The sequence below is a fragment of the Xenopus laevis genome, chromosome 4L, assembly GCF_017654675.1.
Source record: "Xenopus laevis strain J_2021 chromosome 4L, Xenopus_laevis_v10.1, whole genome shotgun sequence".
NCBI classification, from domain to species: Eukaryota; Metazoa; Chordata; class Amphibia; order Anura; family Pipidae; genus Xenopus; species Xenopus laevis.
Genome location: NC_054377.1, coordinates 51,267,934 through 51,291,676, shown reverse-complemented (window position 1 = coordinate 51,291,676; position 23,743 = coordinate 51,267,934). Strand labels below are relative to the sequence as shown.

The window sequence follows — 23,743 nt, the reverse complement described above, 5'->3', positions numbered from 1 at the left end:
ACTTATAACGAGGGATATTAATGTTTTCATCCCTTGAGTTAATGCCCTTTTTTATGCAAGACAGAACTTTATTTGCTTTAGTAGCCACAGAATGACACTGCCCAGAATTAGACAACGTGTTATCTACAAAGACCCCTAGATCCTTCTCATTTAAGGAAACTCCCAACACACTGCTATTTAGTGTATAACTTGCATTTAGAGAACAGTAGCAGCAATTTATGTGCTAAACAAGAGATAACTAGCAATTACATCGTTTTTTGCCAGGACAAAAGGATGAAGTTCGTGTTTTTTCCACAACCATAGCTACTATGATACAAACTCACAACTCATGTTACTGAAATGCGGTTTGGACAGGGTTAACTAGAGGAAACAGACCCTGCAACTGATGGGGGGGGGGCAGAAGTAAACCTTTTTAGTAAAAGACAATAAAACAATGCTAAGTGCTTACAATAGCTGGCTGAGGATGCAAGAACAATCTTCCTCACGGCCGGATTTACTTCGTCACCCCTCCCTTCCATTTGTCTACATGGAGATTGGTGCATAGGAAATGAAAAAAATGTATCTTCTGAAGCAGCCCCAAAACTTACTAACCAATGTGGATGTGGTTGCGTGACATGCCGCCCCCTAAAATCCTGCCTCCCTAGGCTTGTGCCTTGGTGGCCTTTCCACAAATCCGGGCCTGATCTTCCTGTGCCATCAGTCTGTGCCCACAGATTGAAATGTTTCATTTGGCTCCTCTGATCTAGTTTGATCCTCCCTCACTGCTCCATGTACATCAAGGGTATACTAGGAGCTGCTCAACCCTTCAAACAATGACTTGGCTCATAGTGGACACCTCTTAGCAAATAGATTATTCTTTTTTTAACTCTTCCTCGTGCCATTAGGGCTCATTCCTTATGCTAGGTGTTTTTTTGTTGTCATATGTACTGCTGCCCCAACAAGCACAGCATTTGTCTGCCACTGCACAGCTGATGGGTTTCAGCTCAGAAATGTATTCTATTGCTTTTCCACCTCCAAATCCACTGGGGGTCATATATCAACACTGGTAATAACCCATGGCAACCAGATTTTTGCATTCATTGTTCTTCTTGCAGCTGGCTTTAAAAAGCTAATCACTGATTGGTTGCTATAGGTGACTGCCCATGGGCAAAATTGCGCAGTGTTGATAAATGAGCCCCAGTGGATTTGAGCCCCACTCTGTATAAGCACTGACAGCATTGCCCCCCTGGCCCAGTGAAGTGAAGTCCTACTGTGACATGGCCCTTCTAGCTTTATCATTTCAGTAAAACAGACATTCTGCTAAATACATGACACCATCATACATTGCAATATATATTTATTCCGTTTATTCAGATAAAAGTTCAGATACATTTCCAATTAAAATTGCACAGTAAAAACAAACTTGATGCTGAATTTTGTGTTTATTGTAAAAGATGACTTAACCCCGTCACAGACAACTGAAGTCTGAATTCCAGGTAAGTGTCCAAAACGCAGTATCCTAAAAGCCGTCTCTGGAAGCTTGCGGCCAATATATCAAGTTCCTGGCGTTTAACCACAAATGGTGCAGATTACGTTCATGAGTCCCCATCGTCTTCATCAAGCAGAAACTCCTGTATCTCCTTCCTCATCTCAGTCCTAGTAAATAAAACACACACATGGCAGATTCACAGCAGACATTTCATAGGAAAGTACATCAGTTGAGTGTGTTTGGTAGGTTGTAGTGATTCAATTCTGGAGCTTCAGAGCCAACCCTAGAAACTGATCTCAGCACAGAGCAGATTTAAAGTGGCAGTAAAGATGAAGAGGACTTTAGTGTTTAATGTTTGTTTAGGCCACAAAAGTGTTGAACAACAAATTTACATACATCTGAAGGGCACACCACCCTACACCAATTTTTAATCAAAAAGCTGGAGTAAATTTTCCTAGCTGAATTCCATCTGTTTGAATGTGACATTCTTGAAAGAAACTTATAATACTGAAAATTCATGTAAGTGGCACATATAACAATTAAGGGGCAGATTTATGATTTATGTTCAAACCTTTTGTCTCAAGCAGTCATGAAGGAAAGCCAGCGGGAGTCAAAAAACTTTCCATGAGAGTTCCTTAACCAACTCAGGGTTTCCTTCATTGACCCCTTAGGGGCAGATTTACATAGGGTCGAATATCGAGGGTTAATGTAAATCCTTCGACTTCGAATATCGAAGGATTTACCGCAAATAGTTTGATTGACCGATCGAACGAAAAGTCGTTCGATCGAACGATTAAATCCTTCGATTCAAAGGATTTTAATCCATCGATCGACCTAAAAATTGTTAGAAAGCCTATGGGGACCTTCCTCGGTAGGTTTTAGCTGGCGAACTAGGGGGTCAAAGTTTTTTTTTTTTAAAGAGACAGTACTTCAACTATCGAATAGTCGAACGATTTTTAGTTTGAATCGTTCGATTCGAAGGTGCCAATTCGATGATCGAAGTAGCCAAAAAAAAACATTCGAAAATCGAAGTTTTTTTTCTTCTATTCCTTTACTCGAGTAAATGGGCCCCTTTATGTCTTAAATTTCTTTTGGGAATCTGACATTGTTCAAGTTAAGGCCAAAAATCTGCCTGCACCCGAGCAGAGACAATGCTTCCAGGTACAGGCAGGCTGGAGCAGATGGGAAGCGTTTTCCCACAGGCCGGTATCAGCAATTGTCTGGCCCTAGCCAAACAAATGTCACCTTGGGTTCCAAAGGGAATTTTACATGCATCCGAGATAAAAGCTCAACGAAAAGGCCAAAATCAAGGGAATTTTGTATAATGAATTACCTGTGACAGCGGTGCTCTGCTTCATGAAGCACATACTGGGGTAAGACATCAAGAGACTGCTGGAAATAGATCCCAAAATAATGTCAAGTACACATAGCAGAAAGAGTTATATTTGCATATGGCTTCTTAGCAAGAAGAGATTAAGACATTGCTCATGGCTATAAATGAATTTCATAACAGAAAAATATATTTGTTTACTGCCATAAAGTAGGCCTCTGCAATCATTATTGGCTCAAAACACTAGGGGTCATTGACAAGCAGGAAGACAATGTGCAAATAAACAGTTGGCCATTTATTTGCACTTTTAACACTGCCTACCTATAAAAATTAACTGCTGCAGGCTTGTGTGCTTATATTTGCATGCATGATATTCATGAGGGGCAGAAGGATGGAGGCAAATAAGTGTCCCCCTAACTTGCAGGCCATTCAGATATGCAAATTAATGAGCAGTAGAGGGCAAAGCTGGTTATGGAATCCTGTCCTTACTGCCTGCAGAAAACTGCACCTGCCTGGGTTACTTGCAAGTGAGCGACCCCTCTTTCTCCTTTCTTCATGCATGTGCGCAGTGAAAAGCTCTACTACATACTGTGCATGTGTCGGCCGCGGGATTTTGAAGAAAGAGTCTGTGCCATTTTTTGCGAACAGGAGCACCGGCCCAGAGTATCAGGTAAGTGATTACAATCCTTGTGGGGGGGGGGGATTCCCTAACATTTAGAACACCCATTGATTGGACCTTTCTTTCTCCTTTAAGTGCCCCACTATCTTTTTCTACAAACAAGTGTTCCATCTGCTATCCAACTACAGCACTTCTGTTTCTGACATTATGCCTTCCCGGTTATTTTGTTGAGGTACTGCAGGATTGAGCTGTTGGATGTAGGTTGGCAGAGACCAGGTAGTTAGTCAGACCACCCAAGAGCTCACAGTAGTTAACGGTCTGACAACTTCAGTGCAGCCAGGAATAACTATCCTTTTTGTCCGAAATCTTAAACTATGATGATGCCAGCAAGAAGGGCCTCAGCTGACATTTGTGTTGGGTGCCAAAGGGGTGTCCAGACTAAAGCTTGGCAGGCTTTTGCAACAGATTCTAAATAAATCCATCACTGTCCTTAATATCAACAAATGTTTACAGTAAATCAAAAAATAGCTTACCATGTCCTTTACTGTAAGCCTGCAACTATAGCATAACATGTGAACAAAGCTGGGAGTCTGGAGAGCCCTGTGAATAAATGGAAGGCAGCAGTGAGATAATTGTGGGAAAAGGACAGCAGATCTGAAAGAGACTTTTTAAATACTTTGTCAAACTGATAAACGTTAAGCACCGTGACTGGCAGGTGTCCCCATAACCTGCTTCTTTACAGCCCTGACCCCCTTGGCAGCAAGACTTGTCAGAATTGTTTGCAAGATCATTTGATTTCATAGGAATCTTCTGAGAAAGGTGATGCGATAGCTGCGTGGCAGAGAAAGCAGAGGCCTTGCCTGTCAAGAGAAACAAAGATTACTTAATAGTGAGTACCTAATGAAGAAGTATTCATTCCCATATTAATTATGACAATATTCTCCCAACTGCTTCAAACTGCCAGTGATAAAGGACATAGCATACTATGTAATGTGCTTGAAGTTATTATAATATAATACAGCTACCAACATAAAAAGCCAAAACCCATAGCCCTTTAAAGGGGTTCTTCACTCCAAAACATTTTCATATTGAAAGAAAATGTAGTTCTAAGCAATATACAATTATTACAGATTTTTAGCAGTTGTACCATTGTAAAGGTATTTGCTATTAAATGCAAACTCTGCCGAGCTGTTTAAAACAATGCAGCAGAAGCCTCCTGACCTGGAGAAGAACGGACTCCTGCTTCATCATTTGAAAACCCAGAACTAAAGAACATAAAGAGATATATGAAACACTCCTTTCAACTGCAGTAACATTTAGAAATAACTTTAAAACAACTGGAATTTTTTTAGAATTACATTTTCCTTCATTATGTAAATAATAAAAAAGGCATCCTACTACAGCTCTATTATCAGCTCTTTACGGTGATTATAATGGCTGCAAAACGGACAATTGCCAAGGCCTGAAAGACTATAACATTCCTATTGAATCTCTCAGATATAGAATAGACTGGACAATGGCCTTGGACACTCTTGATCTGTTTATTATGTTGGTAGATTAGCTTAGTCTACAACCTAGCCTCTGATGTTCTGTTGTTTGGCACAAATGAGTCACGGTGGGATTTTTTTTTTTATTACAGGTATGAGACCTGTTATCCAGAATGCTTGGGACCTGGGGTTTTCCGGGATAACGGATCTTTCCGTAATTTGGGTCTTCATGCCTTAAGTCTACTAGAAATTCATTTAAACGTTAAATAAACCCAATAGGCTGGTTTTGCTTCCAATAAGGATTAATTATATCTTAGTTGAGATCAAGTACAAGGTACTGTTTTATTATTACAGAGAAAAAGGAAATTGTTTAAAAAAAATTTGGATTATTTGGATAAAATGGAGTCTATGGGAGATAGCCATTATGTAATTTGGAGCTTTCTGGATATTGGGTTTCCGGATAAGGGATCCTATACCTGTATTATAATTACTGATTTTGGTTTCTTTTTCCTCTTTTAGTTATTTATGGACTATCACTTTCTAGTCACACAGTTGATTAATGGTCATACTCTATACCTATTGACTAAACCGAAGTCTCTTTTTTAGATTTTACCAGACTGCTACATAAAAGCTAAAAGTGATTTACTCTTTTCTTTTATCCATATGCTTTACTTACACATTGCTCCATATTGCATTCCAGCTGCCTGTGTCCTTATATATTGTTTTTACAATGTAACTTTTTAAAATAGTCTATACAGGTATGGGACCTATTATCCAGAATGCTCAGGACCTGGGGTTTTCCTGAAGTGGGTCTTTCGGTAATTTGGATCTTAATACCTTAAGTCTACTTGAAAATCATGTAAACATTAAATAAACCCAATATTCTGGTTTTGTTTCCAATAAGGATTAATTATATCTTAGTTTAGGTCAAGTAAAAGGTACGGTTTTATTATTACAGAGAAAAAGGAAAATTATTTTTAAAAATATGTGGATTATTCAGATAAAGTGGAGTCTATGGGAGACGGCCTTTCTGTAATTCAGAACTTTCTGGATAACGGATCCCATACCTGTAATTCTTGATATTCAATAAAAATTTGTTGAAATAAAAAAAAAAAAAGTCTACAGCAAAGGAAAAAAACCTTACAAGCAGTATTTGCTTTTCATTGCATGAAGTTCATCTGTAATACGCACTGAAATGAAAGACGTCATCAACTGAAAACAGTACAGTTGTAGCACTTTTCAAAAAGAAACCTACCCGCTTGAGTGTCTAGAGGGGAAAGACATAACAAGCATCTATCTTTTGCACAGGTCTCTTGGTCTGCGTCTATTTTGGATACATTCAGCTTCTCACTGGTCCTAAATGATACAGATTTGCATTGTTACTAATAACACTTCCATAATATCACAATTATTATACACAAGGCTGATGTATTTGTGAGTTACCTGTACAGGGTGCTCACAGTGGATGGGAAATCTGCCTGCAGTCTGTTGACGAAAACCTCTGTAAGGTGCTGAATGCTGCTATTCTCTGAAGCCTGAGAGAAAATAACAAAAGATCTGAATCAGTTCCGCAGGATTAAGCATTACTGTATCCAGCCATGAGATTTTCCTTCTGTACCTTAGTGTCCAATGCTGGGATGAAGATTGGCGAGACATTGAAAAATCGGTTATAGTAGGCAATTTCCTTTGAAGAATATTCTCTCATAGGACGGATGATATCAACATCCCCATATCTGCTGTCACAGAAGCCCTTGAACACAGAAAAGATGAGAGGGGATACAGTAAGCGGACGGCAAAGAATATCCGATATGAAAGAGAGATACACTGGTTTAGCAGTTTAGATATGAAGGAGCTCTTGGTTAATTTCCTAAATCTCTCTGTGCCATAGACAGCAAAGCTAAATGGTAAGATTTTTTTTAGTGCACATGCCTTTTCCCTTAGAAAACGTTTCTGTAAATGTAATGCATATCTAAATACAATTTAGACAGATTGAAAGCAGATTTTCTTAAATTTAAATGACTGGTTATGGGTTTGTTAGATCTACAATGAAACAAAAAAAAAAAAAAAGGCAGCAAGTGTTTTTGTGGAATATGTATAGGAAATATTCAGTAGAGTAGTTGCAATTTTGTTGCTATAGTACATACTATTACTTCATCCATAGCACTTGTTTGTAAGTATAAATTAGTTGTAAGGCAACACAATGCTGGGTAGCTTTTCATTATTTAGATAACGGATGACAATGAAAGATGGAGAATCCTCATTTGAGAATAGCTCACAGTATCCAGTGGTAGAAAGGCTCCCCGTCCCAGTGAAACGTTGGAAAGCAGCCTGATAGAGAGACGAGTACAGCTCTCACCAGTCATCACTTTGGAATAACCACAAGTCCGCGCGATATGCAAGATTAGGTGGCTCCTAGAAAAGAAAAAGAAGCCAGTGAAATAATGAAGTGATCTGGTGTAACAAAAACACTAAATACATTCCCCCCCCCCCCCCACACACACAGAACAGTTTTGTGCAACAACAATCTTGCTGTGGTAATGGTAGCTGCATACAGGAAAATATAGAAGGTGTTATTCTTACCTCAGAGTATGAAGCAACTGCTGTTTAGCAGTCAATGTCTTGGCAGAAGCAAAGAGTTGTTTTAGTTTCTGGGTGTGCATATCAGGAGGACGGCTGCATGTACTTTGGTACATTTTATCACTACTTCCAGGTGAATCTGAGTCAGTGACCTCAAGCCTTTCTAGCATTTCTGAACAACCTGCATCTCCTTGCTCCCGCTCCTGCACCAAGAAACGATCCACTTCTTCCTTGTAATTTGGTCTCTGTTCAGGCACACCTCTCTGCAGGACAGAGCCTGGCAAGGAAAAAACCTGGTAAAGAATAACAGATGTATAGATACGTAAGCTGGAACAATGGTGAATACGCTGAGGGTAAAAAACACTCTCGATTTATCCTCTACATTGCCAGTTACATACCTGCTCCAAAGAGACAATGTGAAAGGGAATCTTTGTCTGTTGAAGGACACTGCAAATCTCAGACAGAATTTGTTGACGTTCCTCCCAACTCATGCCACATGCTGTGCCTTCTAATCAATCATGAAATAAAGCATATGGACACCATTAGGTATTTGGAAACATTGTTACAGCAATCAAAGTACCCACAGGCAATCACCAGCTGAAACCAATATAAGTGAACTTTGAGGCAGTATTTGTGGATCTGAGTTTTCTATTAAAGGGGGGGTTCACCTTTAATTTAACATTTATTATGTCATAGACTGTTCAATTCTAAGAAACTTTTCAATTGGTCTTCATTATTTATTTTTCATAGCTTTTAAGTTAATTTTTCTTCTGACCCTTTCCTTTTTTCAAATGGGGGTCACTGAAAAATAAATGCTCTGTAAGGCTAAAAATGTATTGCTATTTTTTATTATTCAACTTTCTATTCAGACCTCTCCTATTCATATTCCAGTCTCTTATTCAAAAGCAGTGCATGGTTGCTAGGGTAATTTGAACCCTGGCAATCAGACTGCTGAAATTGCAAACTGTCACACCCAGTGGTACAATTGCTATATAACATGTATATACATTGCATAAATAGCAGTCTGCATTTACCATCAATAAAAAGGATTCCAGGAACAAAGCGCAACTTTTTAGGGGCATCACGACTCAGTCCCTAAGAAACAAAAATAGAAGAAGCTCAGCAACAAAGCAATTGGTTTCTTTTATAAAGATCTGGAACAAATGCAATTAAAATTAAGATATCTCTAAGTGAAAATGGTAAGCAAAAAACAAAGTCAACAATTACCTCCTGAACTTGCCGGACCATGGCACTGGAGGAGGGACCACCGGAATAAGCCAAGAGAACCTAAAAGATACACAAATTATATAAAAAAAATAGAGTAGGGAAGGTTGCAACATTAAAGACAAGTGCTGCAGTTCCTTTACAGCTATATTTGTTAAAGGCCTTCAAGGTGTACTTTCCTTTCTTCTAAGCAAAAGTGCATTTAATTTCACTCAAAGGTAAGTGTAGCTGAAGTGTTGCCATGTTTACTCATCCTCTTGCATATGAATAATGCAGAAAGGCAAGCTGTGTTAATAAAAATAACGTGCTGCCTTCTTCTGATGCTTTCCAGCTTTCAAAGGGAAGTTACTGACCCCATCTAAAAACAAATGCTCTTTAAGGCTACACATTTATGGTTACATTTTATTACTCATCTTTCTATTCAGGCACTCTCCAATTCATATTGCAGTCTCGTTTAAATCAATGAGAGAACCATCCAAAACACGGTGTGTATACACACATACACCAGAAGGTCAGGTAGTTTAGATCACTGCATATTGCCAATGAATGTACTGTGCAGCTTCCATTTCTGTTCTCCTTCAGTTGAGTGCAATGTGAGTTTCTCCCCCACCCACCCAAACATGTGTCAAAAATCTGACTGGTTGCTATAGGCAACAGCCGTGGTATATGTAATAAAAGGCTCAATGTTTGCCCAGGTTCAGCAACCAATTAGATGTTTGGTTTTATACCAGTAAATGTAACCTGTATGTTTGATGTATACAACCACTTATTGTACAGTGCTGCCAAATGGTGGCTGTGCATAATTATAAGCATACAATACAGAATTAAACTTTCTGTACCTTTTCCCCTGGATAGATGACTCTGTTCTTGCCAAGAGTGGCCCGGAACTTGTGCACAAAGTACTCTTTGAAGCAGGATCTAAAACACATATAAATATATTGAAAACGGATAATGCCCTTTTATTATTTTTTTGCTATTCATTCTTACAGTCGTCTCTTCAGCCCTTATTCTGTCCTGCTTAGATAGCACCTAAATGCTATTGTTATTCAAACCTAATGTCTATTTTTCATTATTTATATAGTGTCTCTAATCTACACAAAACGTACAATATTTTACCAAAGAGGGGACTTTAACCCTTGTAATCATATTTAGAGATGGAGTAAGATAAGAGTCTACAAGAGCTTACAATCTAAAGGGATGGGAAACATCTCACACATAAGGTTATCCTCTGTGCCTCACAGTGAAAGCTCATATTGACAATTATAATAACAAATGACAGCAGCTGCAGAAATATTTGTTGCTCTGCAGCTGAATCAAGATAAATATATATTAGATACAGGTAAGTTGAGACACACGCAAAGATTTCGGGAGATTTCGTCACCTGGCGACAAATCGCCTCCTCTTTGGGCGAATAATCTCCCTGAAAAGCCTTCCCGCTGGCTAGAATCTAAATCACCGGGGGGGTGGCACTCGAATCGCTTCGTTTTCCGAAGTCGCCCTAACTTCCTCGTGAGGCAACTTAGGTTGACTTTGGAAAACGAAGTGATCTGATGGCCATTCCAGACAGCGATTTAGATTCTAGCAGGCGGGAAGGCAGTTTGGGGAGATTAGTCGCAAGAAGAAGAGGTGATTTGTTGCCGACCGATAAATCTCCCTGAATCTTTGCGCGCTGCCCTAAAAGAACCCACTTTCGAGCAACTTCTAGAAGCAGCACTGCAATCATCAGTTTCTGTATTAAAAAAACAAAACAAGACAATTCTGGAGTAAATGCCAGGAACATCTTACTTGCAGAATGCATCTCCAGCTCGGATGAGAAGGGCAGCAGAACTTTCCTTGCATTTCATACATATTTTTCCAAGGCTAAAAAAAAAAAAAAAAAAGGTCACACTAACTTGTTTACACACAGATAAGCAAAATAACGACAACAATGATGCCAATTGAATAACATTATTCTTTGTTTTCTTAAAGGTGTATCACATTAGATGTTTTGCGATATACAAAACATCTAAACTATTATTTGGCTGCACTGTGCAGTTGGGCAACAATAAATATCTTGGATACTTGCAATAATTGATACTCACCAGATAAACTAACTTTTTTCCATGTATTAGTTTACTTCCCGTGCTCATCTTTTAAACATTGTTTCTCTTTTTAAATATACATTTAGCTAAAGCAAGCAGATATACAAGAGTTCATGAAAGTGTATTGACCAAATATATCCATTCAGATACTGCATGGTAAATCCACTTAATTCTCCTTACTTTTCAAACTGTATAGTATGCAGCCAGTTTGCCCAAATTGCAGTCTACTGCAAATTAGATTGAGATTAACACTAGATTAAGTCTTTAGGCTTGGCCTTGCATAAATGATGGCCATATACATCTTTTTATTTGTTAAAGGGGCACTCCACTAAACAATTCCCCCCACAATGAAATAAATGTAATGTTAATTCATCTTTCCAATATAAATTAAATACTTCCTTTGGTTTAAAAGGTATTGCACATTTGTTTCACTGGTTTTACGTTTGAAACCGTGTACCAGAAGTCACTTCTTTTCTGCTGGCTCGCAACATTGTTTCAGCAGCCAAAGCCAGGAGTGCAACTAACAGCAATTCCTTTTACAAATAACCTGAAACCCATTCAACATATTTAATGAATGAACACTGAAGAGCTGCTTAATAGTTGTTGGGTGGAGTTCTACTTCGGAAGGCCCTTCGATTTGTGCTGCACTGAATGAAACCTTCAGAAGTTGTGATTATGTTTTCCCTTTCTGGAGAAAGTAAAACATTAACATCAAACTCAAGTTCACCAGTTAAGACATATTGCTTTATGGCCAGTTTAGGATTACTTGAATCTCTCCTCTTTCAACTTTGTGTACCAGGAATGAGGGTTGGCGCAACTACAAATCACTTCACAGCAGATTTTCCTAGATTATTATTATTTCTAACAAACTAATAACAGAAACTATCATCATCTCACCTTTTGCCTTGTTTTGCATCCTTTACTTCAGGACAGTAAGTCTCTCCCTCCTCACACATGGCCAAAAGTACTTTTCCTAACGTGCAAACCAAGAGCAGACAGCTTCTTCCGGCGCACGATAATTATATCGCGAACGTCGCGCAAAGAAGACGTCATGCGCAAAGACGTCATAGTATTATGGGGAAAAACTATTTTGACAACCCTAATTATACTCCACCATGAATAGTGATCCGCACAACAAGAAAGATTCCATTGTAGCTTCTTCAAAACCAGAAGGAGAGTCTCATTGTATTCCTAGTTGTGTCACAACCCGGCCGGCCATGTCACGGGCGTGCGCACACGGGGACGCGCGCCCGCGCTGGGTGCGACATGCCCGGCACTGCTTATATGTGGTCCAAAAGCACTTTTCCCGTAAGCAAAATGGCGAAGACAGTTTCACTACTATTCAACCTGTCATTGTTCGCATTTGACATTACCGCGGCGCTTCATGTTTCCCCCTTTTAACCCACCTATCCACAATGAATAACCGGGGATGCTCCCCATTAAAAATGATGTAAACTGAGCCGGTTTAAGCAATACCATCTCCATGGTGACACTAGGCCTCCTTGTCGCGCCGATGATGTTTCTGCGTAGCGTGGTGATGACGTGTTGTGTTTATGTCGTGCAGCCGCTGAGGTAACGGGCTTGTCACGGTCATGGCTATGTTTCGGAACCTGGTGGCCTCTTCGCAGCACCGACAACATCACTCTCACCAGTCACTGGCGACTCCTTCATCCGCAGACAGTTTAGAGACTCAGTTTGGCTGTCCCATTTGTCTGGAGGTTTATTATAAGCCTGTGGCGATCGGGAGCTGCGGACACACGTGAGTGACTGGTCAAGGGGCCCTTGGCAATAAAATCGCCCTCTGCCTTACTGCCCGTCGCACACCGGCCCTGTCATGTAATTGGAATGCTTCAGTTCCAATTGTAATTGGAAAGCCTGTTGCACTGTTACGTCACCGCGTTGAGTGGATACTTAGTGCGAACGTGCTGCTGCTGCTGGGCCAGGGTTGCCTGGTTCCAGCCAAATTGGGCTACTAATTTAAAGCCCAGTCTGGTTTTGAAAGTACAAACTAGCCAAGGTACGAGGATGGGCTACTTTTTGGTCCTTTCTTGCCCAAATGTGCCAAGCCTGCGTCTCCCAGTGCATGTTGGGTAATGTAGTTTTTGTTGCCGACTGCCAAATTTAATGTACGACTACAATACCCAGCGTGCAATGAGACTGACTTGTGTAGAATTCAGGAGTTATCACATGTTTGGCTCTGTGCCCCATTCTCCCATCACTCTTGAATTTTCCTTGACTTTCCTCAATTTCAGAAAATTTGGGGGCAAAAAATCTGCTGTCCACCAAAATGTCTAGAGGTTGACCTGTTTTACCAATTGTTATTGAAATTGTATTTGTATTAGGGTCTTCTGAGGCTCCTGGGCTCCCCTCTGTAGTTACTGGTGAAGACGGCAAATCTTTCCCATTTTGCTTCACGGAAAAATTTGCAAATCCGTGAAAATTGGGAAAAAGGCATATTTTCACATCTATTCATTTATTTTAAGACATTTTTTCACTGCACATATTGTGCTATTTTTGGGCTACTTTTGAAGTGCTTCTTGGCTAGTTTTGTAGCTGACTTTGGCTGGTTTTGAAAATTAGACCTGGCAACCCTGTGCTGGGCCGTGTTCGGTTGTAAGGCAGGACGGTCTCCTGTCACTGTGTTTTAGGCAGGAAAGGCACGGTACAGAATTTGTGTCACAGGGCTTTGGGACCATGACATTCAAGTCTCAAGAATGACACGCCAATCTACTTTTGTCCCCTTGGGTTTAGGTACATTGGTTGTTTCTATGCTAGAGTGCTGCTGTGCCTTATACATTCCCCATGTAACCTCACTATGTCATGCTACCAAATAGTGATAGGCCCAGGGAGGTCCCACTTGTTGCTCCCTAGTAGAAAAACAGCACCATGAGTCAGTTTCATGCTGGCAATTGGAGCAGCTAGATAACTACAGGCAGGACAGTCCTGTTTTGGGCAAGGAACGCAACCCATCAACCCACATATTATTCTGTCAGACTTCTTTTTTTTTAGTGCCGCATACTATCACTGTATTTGAATGAAATCATTTTACCTACAGCTTACAATCTTGGCTTTACAGAAAGCAACTTCTTTGAAAAGAACTGAAGTGAATCCACTGTTTGTATTTGTGGTAAATTCAGTAAAAGTTGGTTGTTCTCAACACTGGCTAGTAATAATTGAAGCTCTCACAGATAAAGCACTCTCGGTAGGGTTGCCACCTGGCCAGTATTTTACCGGACTGCCCAGTAAAAATTATGCTTGACCCCAATGTTATTAATAGGGAAAAAATCTAAATTTATTGGAAGGCCGGTATTCGTTTCCAAATAAGTGGCAACCCTATCTCTTGAAGAATGGAATCATTCCAACTTTCCTTAAAGGGGACCTTTCACCCAAAAATAATATTCCAAATCCTATTTTTATCAAGTTACCCAAGAAAAATAAACTTTCATTACACTATATAAATTATTTGAATCTTGTTTCCTTTGGTCTGGGAATTCAGTATTATAGCAAGCAGGCAGCCATTTTGTGGACACTGTTATTAAGACAAGCCTTGCATCATCTCATAATCTTGCTTGTGCACCAGAATGGGGGACCTGATGTCCATCCCCATGTGCTGTCTACACAATTAAATAAAAGAGAGGGGGATTGTGTGATCATGTTGTTCCATGTGTCTCTTTTTTATGTATTTAACTTGTTATTTTCTTTTGTTAATCATGGGTGTAGATCATATAATGAGTTGACGTATCAACTAATTTAAAAAGTAATAAATTGCTGTGGAAATCTAGTCATAAAATGTGCTGGAACTTGTCCATGATCCAGACTGTTGTGGAACTCCAGACTGTAACAATTCTATAAACTGCAGGGAAAGATAGTGGATTCACATACATTAAACACAGGTTGCATTCTTAATGTGTCTAGATATTTACATTAAGGCCTTTGGGAATTGTTTTCTATTCTTATGTTTAGATGGTTTGTCTGTGGCAGGGATTTATTTGAGAAGGGGACCCTAGTGCGAAAACTAAGCAGTTTCCATGTTGAGATCAGTGTTCTGGGCCAAGTTTTCTTAAATATATTATTACATTTATTGAATGAAAATTTAAAAATGAATCCCTAACAAAGTGGCACAAAATGATGTACACAATATATCATAATGAGTAATAAATAAATGTTAAACCTCAATCCAACTGTCCAACTTTCAGTGTCAGACTTGTAGATGCCATAGTCATATTGTATGCATATAAATTATCATGAAGCAAATACTAGTGTCATTAATTCTGATACATTGTGGTTTATGTGCAAATCCACTAACAATAATGCCAATATTGCAATTCCTTTCTATTTTCTATGTGACTGGTTTTCAAATATTGAAGTTTAAAGTTTCATTTTTAACCTTCTTGTGTCTTTCTGAAGCAGAGCAGAGAGGGGGGTAGTAAATGTTCTAAATTGATACATTTAGTTGATACATTTCTTATCTTTGTCCCTGCTGAGCAGAATCCCCGAGTTTAAAGAATTAAAGGCTGTTCTAATTGATACAGTAGTTGCTAATATTCTACAGAGGCTGCTGAGAAATGTATCAATTAATGTAGCAAATCATTCAGAATCTGCACCTGGATTACTGAGTTTTCAGACGGAAACACCAGAGACAAGAACATTAAACTTTAAAATTCAATTTTGGAAAAACAGTCAAAAATAAAAACTGGAAGGTTTTTATTACTGGTGAACAACCTGAAAACAACTGAACTAAAAAAAGTGTTTGGATGGTGGACAACCCCCTTTTAAGTACATAAAACCACTGATGTTTAAATGAAATATATGAGTTGAAATTGCCAAATACTTAGAGGCAGATTTATTAAGGAACAAGTTGTGTTTTAAATGAAAGAAAATCTTTTTGAGGTTATTTTTGAGTTAAAATTCGATTTTTCAGGTTAACCTGACCTGTTGAGGTCATGTAGAAGTCGATGGCAGAGGTCCTTTGAACCATTGGAAGATGTTAATAGTCTTCATGATGTTGGAAGTTTTTTCTGAGATTTGCCTGAAAACTTAATCAATTAGAGCAATTTAAGGGTCAATTAAAGATCAATTTAAGATTTCAGGTTGTTGACCCCAAATTCACTGTTTCAAGTTTTTCTTAAATTTGAAACCATTTGAGTTGTGAGTTTATTTGAGGTATAAAAAAACTCTAATATTTGTCCTTTGATAAATAACCCCTCCCCTTTTTAGTGTAAAATATTGCAGACCACCGATTTCAAGATCTGCAGTTCCACGCCAATTCAAACATAAGGGCCATGCAGTGAGTAATGGGAATTTCCAGACTTCAGTTCCCCAATACGTGAGCTTCCTTCTTTACAATTAACAACTTTGCCCCTCACTAACCACTTGAATGATGTGGCCGCATACACTAATATATCTGGCTGTGGGAAGCCCCACTGGTTGTCCGCACACCATCACTCAAACTGCAATAATCCCTCCAATTATATGTATTGTATAAAAGAACAAAAAAAACATTTTTGTCAAACATCAAACAAACCTGGGAAGTCCAGTTTGGAAAATACTTGATCAGACATAGAGATCAGTTACAAATGTAATACCACCTGGAGGTCTTATGGAGTGCCCTCATTTTCAGCCTAGGTCTCCACGGTGTCATAATCTGATTTTAAATGACTTTGTTTCTGCCTATGTCACAAAATTTATTCTGAGACACTTTAATCTCACTAAAAGCGAATGATGTCTACTGAAAACCCTCCATACTAATACGGATATTGTGGTTAAAGGAACAGTAACACCAAAAACTGAAAGTGTTTTAAAGTAATGAAAATATCATGTAGTGTTGCCCTGCACTGGTAAAACTGATCAGTTTGCTTCAGATACACTACTATTGTTCATATAAACAAGCTGCTGTGTAGCAATGGCGGAAATTGAAAAACGGCTAAATGGCACAGGATAGATAACAGATAACACCATTAGACAGACAGCTTATCTGCTGTGTAACTTGAGCCTTTTCTCCTTTGGATGGCTGCCCCCATGGCTACACAGTAGCTTATTTATATAAACAATAGTAGTGTTTCTGAAGCAAACACAGCAGTTTTACTAGTGCAGGGCAACACTGCATTATATTTTTATTACTTTAAAACAATTTAATTTTTGGATGTTACTGGTCCTTTAAACCCATCAATAAGGCATCGAGGATTATATTAAAAATGTGTTACAAAATTTATACACATAATCACATAAGGCCCTACTGCTTTCTCAGCTTGGCTGGCATCAAAAATAATTATTTTTCACAATGACCAGACTTTTATAGCAGGCTTAATACAGGTAGTAGCCCATCCAAAACATCAGTGTTTTTATGCACTCCCCCAAGTACATATCAAAACACCCAGGCCAGTACAACAGAGTTGCAATTATATTGTCATAATAAGAACAAGGGGGACCATGATATTTTAAAAAAAAAAAGAAAAAGAGAAATGTATATGTGTTCATTCTCAAAGTGACCAAATCTGCTCTGTACTTAAATAATATCAGGGTATTTTTGCGTAGTATACACGGTATGATAAATAGGCCCCATAATGTCAGCCAGGCATAGGGGTTGGGGTTAGCTGGTGTAGGAACTGCATCTAGACAGTCAAGCCACTTTGTGACCTTTTTGTCACCTACCCTGCCAGTCCATGTGCCAGTGTGATAACTTACCATTCAGTTACAAACTACCTCTCTGCTGTTTCCTCCTGGATGTCACAGCTCCATCTGAAACCAAATATTTCAAAATCCTCCAAGATCTTCCCCTGTTATCACTCACAATAAACAACACCACCTTTGATTCCACCAAACAGGAATGCTGCCTAGGAGTTATCCTGTCTTTTTCAGCATACATCCTTTTGCAAAATCTTGTTGTATTCATAACATTGCCACAATATGACCATATCTCAGTTCAGAATCAACCAAAACATTTATTCAGTGTCTTATCATCTCCCGCCTTGATTACTGCAACCTACTCCTCACAGGTATTCCAACAAGTCGCCTTTCACAACTCCAATCTGTTCTAAACACGGCTGCTAGACTCATTCCTCTATCTCACCGCTCAATATCAGCTGCTCCCATATGCATGTCCCTTCACTGGCTCCCAATCTCCTCTAGAATCAAATTCAAACTACTCACACTTACATTCAAGGCCCTTGACAATGAAGCCCCCTCCTTATATTTCATCTCTGATCTCAAATTCAAACTACTGACACTCACATTCAAGGCCCTTGACAATGAAGCCCCTCCTTATATTTTATCTCTGATCTCCAAATACTTTCCTTCACCCAACCTTTACTTTGCTTCTCCTCTCATCACTTCTGCCCGTTCTCGTCTAAAAGACTTCTCTCGGGCTTCTGCTTTTCTCTGGAACTCTCTGCCTCGAGCTGTCAGACATTCTCTTTCTTTCCAAACTTTCAAATGCTCCTTAAAGACCCACCTGTTTAAAGAAGCTTATTCAATGTACCTTTATTAATCAATCATTGCTGTATCATAAATCACAAAGTTGTTTCTAAAATCCTAAAGTCTCAATTGTACCCTAACCAGGACCAGACTGGGATTCAATATAGGCCCTGGCATTCCTAGTACACCGTGGCACAAAGAGCCCCCACCAGCCCACTGTGACTTTCTATGGCATCTTATAGCAACCCCTCTGGCATTTGCCAGAACCCACAGACTGCCAGTCCGGGCCTGACTCTAACCTTTAGTTTATAAATTCTCACGTGTAGGGCCCTCTAATCCTATTGTACTCCGTCTATTTCCTACCATCTATTATGCTTTATTCAGCTAACCTATGCTAGGTTTGTTTGTGTTTTAGAAATGCTCTGGTATATAAGCTGGATTGTGATACATATACTCTAAGCCCGTTTGTTCTGTATATGATGCCAAGACGTACTGTATCTATTATGTTTAACCCGTAATCTGGAATTGCATTTTTGATTTAATTATTTGATTTGTGTCCCCCTCCCTTCCCTTCATTGCAGGTTTTGTGGTGAGTGCTTGCAGCCATGCCTCCAGGTCTCCTCCCCACTGTGCCCACTTTGCCGCATGCCATTTGACCCAAAGAAGGTAGATAAAGCCTCCAATGTAGATAAACAACTCTCTTCATACAAAGCTCCATGCAGAGGCTGCAGTAAAAAGGTGTGTTTATCTATTTATTATCTTAACCTCATCAAGAACTTTGTCAGAAAAAGTTCAGTTTAGCAATGGCAAATGACGTAGAAGTAGAATAAAGATGAATCATTTTATATTTTTTAATTTTAATAAAATCGAACTGGGTGGCCTTAGAAATTTGTTTACTGGATAAGCAAGTCAAGTGCCTTTACACAGCAAGATTCACTCTTAAGGTGGCCATAGACACACAGATGGGATCGTACGAATCGAGGATTCATACGATTTTCGGATCGTGTGTGGCGTGTGCCGACATCTTTCGCCTGGCGGAGATCGGTCGTTTGGTCGATCGGTCAGGTTTGATTTTGACCCGACCGATCCTGCCGGAGCTCATGGCACATCGTAATCTGATCGTTCGGCCATACGGCCGAACAATCAGATTACCCCCGATATAGCCATGCCTGTTAATGGCATATCGGGGAAAGATACGCTCGTTTGGCAACATCGCCAAACGAGCGGATCTTTGCATCTATGGCCACCTTTAGTAAAGTGGCTAGTTGACTATTGCCTTTCCAAATAACATTTGCCTGACCTGCAAGTGCCCCCAAGGGTTCAAATCGATATGGGCGATTCAGTATGTTTTCTACAGAGCTACTAGTCACTTGGGTAACAAAACAAAGAAAAAATAGATTTGTGCTGTGTGTCATAGCCTCATTTCTGGTGTCAGTATCTCTTTAATACTTAACTCTGCTAAATAAACCAGATTAATGTTTTGCATAATTGCTGCACACATGGAGAATTAAGTTATTGGATAAACATCTGGGCATTTATCTGTAGTGATCCCCAGGCTTTAGGGTGATGGCACACTGGGTAATTTAGTCGCCTGTTTTAAACCTTCGGTACTGTGATCGATTAATCTCCCCAAAGTGCCTTCCCACCGGCAAGAATGTGAATTGCCAGTGGGATGGCATAAGCATTGCTTTGGTTTTCCGAAGTCGTCTGAAGTTGCCTCACAAGGAAATTTCGGCCGACTTCCCGAAAACTGAAGTGATATGTATGCCATCCCGCAGATGATTGGGATTCTTACAGGTGGGAAGACACTTTGGGAGATTAGTCGCCCACAGTAGCGAAGGTTTATCGCAGGCAACTTAATCTCCCAGTGTGCCATCACCCTAACAGCAAGCAGTTTCCCTGCGACAATTATTACATCTCAATCAAACAATGATCCTTATTTACTTAAAGAGAAACTGTCTTTATTATTCTTTATTTTATATCTTTAATTCTTTATTTGTATCACACCTATATATTCCCCAGCACGTCATTGACTTTAGTCATGTCATTCTGTGCCTCAGTGGAGCTTACAATCTAAGTTCCTATCGCATTCACATACACTATAGTCAAGAATATCAAGAGCCAATTAAACTGTCATTGTGGAGTGTTGTAGGAAACCTTTACAAACACAGGGAGACGTACAGACTTCTAGCATGTATTGACTAGCTGGAATCTAACCTAGGACACCAGTGCTGACCATGTCCCCATGCAACAAACTGAAAGGGGGGAACTGATCCTTTCACAAACATGCAATGAAATTGTAGTGGATGTTGAATTATTTTTTACAAATACGTTTGATTGTGTTTTAATAACATTTTGAGATCAAAAATGTGTATTAGTGTGCTTTTTCAATCAAACACGTTTTGTCCCTACTGCAATTGGCGTAACCATGCTGTTTTCAGATTTGTCATATGTGGATTGCAAAGCTCTGACTTGGAATCAGACAAGGAGACATTTGTTAGTAAATAACAACACGAGTTTTTATTTCTTTTTAATCAGCCAAAAAAGATGTTGAAAAAATTAATTACATCTCTGCTATATCTAGAATACCTAATTGTTTTCATATACTGCAACAGAAACTTCTCACTGTGTTAGTCTATAGTAAGCAGCTTTCAATTACCCTTTTGCCAGAAATTCGCTGTATAAAGTACAGCAGGAATTTGCTTTTAATCGACTGTAATCTTGTATTGAATCCAGGTGACCCTTGCAAAGATGAGAGCTCACATTTCCTCATGTCCTAAGGTACAAGAACAGATGGCGAACTGCCCAAAGTTTGTTCCAGTTCTCCCAACATCCCAACCCATTCCCAGGTATGCAGTGTGTTTCTTTCATATACAATTTCCTCAATCATTAGATTCTTGGTTATAATTGCTAAAAAATGTAATAGGACTTCAGGACTTTCTTTTGCACAGAAGAGTCTTAATACGTATGGGATCTACTCTAACTTGTATATTGTGTCATCTTCTGTCTTAAGCAATATCCCCAATCGGTCCACATTTGTATGCCCATATTGTGGAGCCCGTAACCTTGACCAACAGGAACTTGTAAAGCACTGCATGGAGAATCATCGGAATGACCCTAACAAAGTGGTAAGCGCAAAACATTATTGTCTGGTAAAACCACTATTTATGTAAGTTCTAAACCAAGCTGGGGAAACAGAAGTTTTAATGGATAGTATTGTTGTATATATGAATGTAGTAGCACACATGCATATATAGTGTCGACTTCTAACAGGGCAGCCATCAGGGGGGGACAGGGGGGAAAGTTGTAGGGTAAGGGGGTCCGGCCACCCCACACTTACTTGATTAGCTGGGCCCCCCATCTTTCTGAGAGCTGCTGACTTTGGGAAGGCATGGACGTTTAAGGGGCCCTGGCCACCAATTTTCTTATAATGTGGGGGGGGGCCTGGCCAACAATTTTGGCCACCAATTTTTTTTCTTATGTGGGGGTCCTAGCCACCAATATTTTTTAATGGGGGCCCTGGCCACAAATGTTTTTTATGGGGGGCCCTGACCACCAATATCTTTTTATTTTTTATTAACATGTGGGAACCCTAGCCACCAATATTTTTTGGTTTTTTTACTGTGTGGTGGGGGGCGGACCTGTGGGGTGGGAGGTCGGACCTGTAGGTGGGGCTTGCGGTGGGCGCAGCCCACGGGGCCCAGGAAATGTTGTTGTATGGGGCCCTGCGATTTCTGATGGCGGTCCTGACTTCTAATGTATTTAAAGCTATAACGTATATGTATGTGTTTTAGGGGATATAACCTCCATATACGTGTAATAGGAATGCTTAGAACTTTGTTTGTAATTGCTCTTATTAATAGCTAAATTAAAAATTTTTATATATTTTCTTGTGCCTGCATTGACAGTTTAGTTTTTATCAGTGATTTTAATTTAAAGTCACAGTACAGAGGTCAGAGGCATAGTGAAAAAAACTGCACTTCTGGCTGATGCATTTGAACACTCATGTATTAGGTACAGTATTCATTGCTTTTACAATACACTAGACCTCTGTCATATAATTAAATAAGAGAACTCCCACTGGGTGAATTTGCAGGGGAACCTTGTCATAAAAATGACTGCATATAAACACAATATAAACACAAGCAGTTAAGGGTCAGTCCACACGAGCAGATATTGGGGGAGATTAGCCGCCCCAGCAACAAACTGCCTCTTTTTTGGGCGACAATTTCCCCTAACTGCCTTCCCCCTGCCCTCCGCCGGCTAAAATGTAAATCTCCTGCGGCAATTCACACATGGTGCTTCATTTTCAGAAAATTGCCCAAAGTTGCCTCACAAGGAAACAAAGAAGAGGCTATTTGTCGATGGGGCGACTAATCTTCCCGAATCTGCTCGTGTGGACTGACCCTAAATGGCACACTGTGATAAAGTGTCTGATATTTTTCTGAATTAGAATCTTCCTCTGATTTTTTAAGTAGATAGGGTTATTGTAGTTAAACATGGATGTTCTTTAGAAATCCTGCTCCTATTTATTATTCGCTGCAATTTAGAAGCATTTTTGTCTGTACCATTGTTTGTCTTGCAGGTATGTCCCATCTGTTCAGCAATGCCATGGGGAGACCCGAGCTACAAGAGTGCCAACTTCCTCCAACATCTGCTCCATCGACATAAATTTTCTTATGATACATTTGTGGTATGTATTTCGCACCTTTTCCTCAGCATGCAAATTATAAAATATTATAGCTTGAGCAAATCAAACTGTTTGAACAAATACAGTAAGCATGCTGCATGCTGCATTTTTGGGAAAATACAGACTAAGGAAATGGAGTCATTGGAAATTATTTTGAGTTGGAAGTCATGTAACAATTCAGCTTTGTGTGTATTCAAAGACTTCCCTATATACTGTACATATTTTACTACCCTAAACAGACCAATGTTTTGGACTAGTGTATGGGGGCTCAGGGTCTCTTATTGGTCCCAACCACCAAACCCTTTTGCATTCTGCTAAGGGTAATGCTAAATCAACGAAGAGTTTTGTTGGTTTTATTTTTGTATCAGGATGCCAAAAACAAATATTAATCATACTGCACTATCCATGCTTGTCATTTTTAGGATTACAGCATTGATGAGGAAGCAGCACTTCAAGCAGCCCTTGCTCTGTCTCTTTCAGAGAACTGACAAAACGTTTTGCACCCGATGTCCCTCTTCTCGGTGCTACCACCAACAGCCGAGGCTTGTACATTCCTTCCAAAATATAGCAATCACATTTCCTTCTCCCCATGCCTTTTAAGTTTTAATTACTAATCATTTTAGCAAGTTTTCATTTTTTGATCAGCAGAGGAGGTACTAGGCCACAGTGGATGTGCAATGCAGGAGATTTAAAGAGGACCTCTAAGGAATGCGTTTTGAGGTGTATAGTGTGCAGAAATGGGTGTGACCAGTGAACTGACACTTGGGACTTTATGCACCCTTTCCATGCTGAAGCAATTCAAGGAAACTGTAAGAGGACATTATCATCTCTAATAGCTTGGAAAAGACTGCGAT

General features: G+C 39.6%; 2 protein-coding genes across 3 annotated transcripts; one reads left to right on the top strand and one right to left on the bottom strand.

Annotated features, from left to right (window-relative positions):
* Positions 1–1,323: 1,323 nt before the first annotated feature.
* ctu2 (cytosolic thiouridylase subunit 2 homolog) lies at positions 1,324–11,911 on the bottom strand. Of its 2 annotated transcripts, none has more exon segments than NM_001174040.1 (15): positions 1,324–1,635; positions 2,802–2,860; positions 3,951–4,017; positions 4,121–4,277; positions 6,160–6,260; positions 6,348–6,439; positions 6,523–6,654; positions 7,181–7,316; positions 7,485–7,774; positions 7,880–7,989; positions 8,516–8,576; positions 8,709–8,768; positions 9,545–9,623; positions 10,491–10,565; positions 11,684–11,850. In NM_001174040.1, coding segments are annotated over 15 exon segments (1,539 nt in total). In that variant the 5' UTR covers positions 11,743–11,850; the 3' UTR covers positions 1,324–1,574.
* Positions 11,912–12,323: 412 nt separating this feature from the next.
* Positions 12,324–23,475, top strand: rnf166.L (ring finger protein 166 L homeolog). Its single transcript, NM_001096309.1, is given in 6 exon segments — positions 12,324–12,545; positions 18,781–18,937; positions 20,936–21,048; positions 21,213–21,327; positions 22,785–22,892; positions 23,312–23,475. Coding segments are annotated over 6 exon segments (726 nt in total). The 5' UTR covers positions 12,324–12,378; the 3' UTR covers positions 23,378–23,475.
* Positions 23,476–23,743: the final 268 nt, after the last annotated feature.